This window comes from Miscanthus floridulus, chromosome 16 (assembly GCF_019320115.1).
Source record: "Miscanthus floridulus cultivar M001 chromosome 16, ASM1932011v1, whole genome shotgun sequence".
Lineage (NCBI taxonomy): Eukaryota > Viridiplantae > Streptophyta > Magnoliopsida > Poales > Poaceae > Miscanthus > Miscanthus floridulus.
This window is the reverse complement of record NC_089595.1, coordinates 112,139,818-112,143,807: the sequence shown is the minus strand read 5'-3', so window position 1 is coordinate 112,143,807 and position 3,990 is coordinate 112,139,818. Positions and strand designations below refer to the sequence as shown.

Sequence of the window (3,990 nt, the reverse complement as noted above, 5' to 3'; positions counted from 1 at the left end):
TCGAGACTAATTATATGATCCCGGACTTTATTTTTCACAACATAATACTTTATGTCAATGTGTTTGGCAGCACCACTTGACTTATTGTTGTGAGCATAACATACTGCTGGATTATTATCGCAGTATAACTTAAGTGGCTTATGTATGTCGTCTACCACTTTCAACCCGAGTATGAATTTCTTCAGCCAATTCACCTGTCTTGTGGCCTCATAACATGCTACAAACTCGGCATACATTGTGGACGATGTAGTGACGGTTTGCTTTGAGCTTTTCCACGATATAGCTCCTCCTACGAGAGTGAATATGTATCCTGACGTGGATTTTCTGTCATCTCCCGCATAATCAGAATCTATATACCCCTCTATGTGTAGGGAATCAGATCTTCTGTACGTTAGCATGAGACCCTTCGTACCTTGGAGGTAACATAAAACTTTCTTTACTAATTTTCAGTGTTCTATTCCTAGATTACTCTGACATCTACCAAGTAACCCGGTAACAAATGCTAAGTCAGGGCAAGTACACACTTGAGCATACTGTAAACTTCCGACAGCTAAACTATATGGAACCACTTTCATTTGATCGATCTCATATTGGTTCCTGGGACATTGAAATTCTCCATATCTGTCGCCCTTGACTATGGGAGTAGGTGAAGACTTATAATTTTGCATACTGTATTTCTTTAGAACTTTTTCTAAGTATGCCTTTTGTGATAATCCTAAAACCCCCTTTTCTCTATCTCGGTGAATCTCAATTCCTAGGACGAACGAAGCTTCACTGAGATCCTTCATATCAAACTTCGAGGACAAGAACCTCTTTGTTTCTAGTAGTAGATTAACATCACTACTAGCAAGCAAGATGTCATCCACATACAAGACTAGAAAAATGTATTTCCCATTCTTGAACTTTGCATAAACGTAATTGTCCTCTACGTTTTCTTGAAACCCAAACTTTCTTATTGTACTATCAAACTTCAAATACCACTGTCTTGAAGCTTGTTTTAATCCATAAATCGATTTCTTCTGGCGACATCACATACGTTCTTTTCCTTCTACAACAAAACCTTTCAGTTGTGCCATGTAAACATTTTCCTCCAGATCCCCATTTAGGAACGCCGTCTTTACATCCATCTGATGTAATTCTAAATCATAATGTGCTACAAGCACCATTGTGATTCTAAAGGAATCCTTATATGAGACTGGAGGCTATTGTTGCTCTCCCTCATGTGTGACAACAGGTTCTAGGGGATCCTAAAGGACATACTCCTCATGTTCATTCATTGTTGCCACAGGAGAACTAACAATAGGTGCTGTTACTATAGTGTCTTGCACTGTTGGTACAACAATAACAGGTAGCGTAAAGAATGACTCCTGAACCATTGGAGTGGGCACGTATTCTCGCTTCTCTTCAAAACTAATTTCTCATGCTACCATGCTCCCCCTGATCATATCATCCTCCAAGAAGACAGCATGTCTTGTTTCTACAAACTTCGTTTGTCTGTCAGGACAATAGAAGCTATAACCTTTTGCTTTTCTAGATAGCCAATGAAATGGCAACTGATTATCTTGGAGTCTAGCTTTCCTATGTTTGGGTTAAAAACTTCTGCCTCAGCTGGACAACTCCACACACGTAAATAGTTAAGTGAGGGTTCCTTTCGTGTCCCACAACTCATACGGTGTTTTGGGCACTGACTTACTTGGCACTCGATTAAGAATATGAATGGCGGTTTTCAACGCCTCCATCCATAAACTTATCGGTAAAGAAGAGTAACTTATCATGCTTCTCACCATATCCATTAAGGTACAGTTATGTCTTTCAGCTACTTCATTCCGCTGAGGCTCGCCCGGTGTAGAATACTAGACTACTATGCCATTTTCCTGTAGGAACCTTGCAAAAGGTTCAGGAACTTCACCATATGGGGTATGTCGACCGAGTACTCTCCTCCACGGTCGGATCTTACTACCTTAATCTTTAAGTTGTGCTAATTTTCTACTTCAGCCTTAAATATCTTAAATTTATCCAATGCTTCCGATATTTCCTTAATTAGATAAATATAGGCAAAATGAGAATAATCATCTGTGAATGTTATAAAAGAATCATAACCATCCACACTTTTCATAGGAAAATGACCACAGATGTCTGTGTGAACTATTTCTAAAATTCCCGCACTTTGTTTGACATCTTTCTTTATTTTCTTAACGTACTTTCTTTTTATGCAATCTATGCATTATTCTAAATCTAAAAATTCTAAAGGCGGAATAATTGATTTCTTAATCAATCACTCTATTCTCTCCCTCGAAATATGGCCTAAACGATAGTGCCATAATTTCAAAGATACATCATGCACTCTCTTCCGCTTATTTGTTGCATTCATAGACGAGGAAGCATTCTCATTCTCAGTGCTCACATCATTCTCATTCTTAGAAAGTGATAATAAATAAAGCTTGTCTTGTCGGAAGACAAGACCAACACACTTATTATTAATCACAATCCTACATTTGCCATTACCAAAATAACAATCATATCCATCATCATCTAGTCGTGAGACACTTATCAAGTTTCTACGCAAAGAGGGTACATAAAGAATATCTGAAAGTTGTAATCTAAAACCATCATCTAATTCTAGAGAGAGATCTCCAATGGCTTCAACTTCAGCTTCAACTCCATTTGCAACTTTAATTCTTCTTTCTCCTCTTTGCAGGGTCCTCCTCGTATGTAATCCCTCTCTTCAGAAGGCTCTTCAAGAAGTCTAGATAGTCCCTCTGGTAATATCCATGCTTCTTGCACCATTTACACTGATCCTTCTCAACTTGAGCATTGTTGTTCTTCTGATGGTGGTCATTCTGAGGGGCTTTCCCTTGAGGTTTGACATTCTTATTGAAATTCTTCTTTTTGTTGTTCTTCACAAGGTTAGTAGAGTCACCCTGTGAGCTTTTAAGCCTCTCCTCTTCTTGAACACACATTGCGATGAGCTTCTCTATATCTCACTTATCGGGCTACATGTTATAATTTACAACAAAAGTTTCATATTCCTTAGGCAAGGAAGCAAGAAACAAATGAATAAGGAACTCATCCTTGAGCCCCAAATCCATTGGCTTCAGCTTTGAAGCCATGTTGCTCATCTTCAGTATGTGCTCTCTGATACCGCCACTAGTGTATTTCTCATTGAATAATTTCTTGATCAAAGTACTGGCATAAGCCTTTGAAGAGCCAGTAAACTGACTCTCCACTTTCTTAAGATACTCTGTGGCGGTATCACAATCTAGGATAGACCCTCTTATCCCATCTGAAATAGTGGACTTAGCCACCTTCAAGCACTTGCAGTTTGAAATATCCCATTTCTTGCGTTCGAGATCATATTTCATCCGCACTTCTGCATGATCTCGCTGCCGAGCAGTGAAATCAGCATCAGTCTCATTATCTTCTTTCAACGGGTCCACTAACTCAGTCGGACATGGAGAGGTAAGCGCTAGGTCATTTTTAGACAATGCAAGTGCTAGTTTATACTTCTCTCGCCACACCCTATAGTTGCCCCCTTCAAGAGGCGGTATGTGCGAGATAAAAGTCATTGGGTTGAGTCCTAAAAAACACCATCAGAGATAGTGAGAAAATATGACATCATTATTGCATGCTTTAATTTAACACTGGTCAAAATTAAAACATACAACATTCTTATACACTAATTCTATATCACCGTTGGGCAGAAATAGAATTAATGCATGTAAAACTTATGAATAAACATTATAATATTGCTATTATCAACGTTGGTCAGAAAAATAACAATATTATAATTTACTGACTAAAAATGACTACTCTTCAAATTAAATTCTTCCGTTGGTTCGAATTTAATTGGAAGATAATAAACTTTAACATTGCAGCAGAAACATGAAAAAAATTATTTATCTACTTTTCAAAAGCATTTAACTGTACTAATCTACTCTCTGAAAAAATTATCCCATTGGTTTAAATTTTGACAGAGAATGAAACTGGATA

General features: G+C 37.9%; 1 protein-coding gene across 1 annotated transcript; it reads right to left on the bottom strand.

Moving 5' to 3' along the window:
• Positions 1-2,672: 2,672 nt before the first annotated feature.
• LOC136512176 (uncharacterized) lies at positions 2,673-3,566 on the bottom strand. Its single transcript, XM_066506156.1, is given in 1 exon segment — positions 2,673-3,566. A coding segment is annotated over 1 exon segment (894 nt).
• Positions 3,567-3,990: the final 424 nt, after the last annotated feature.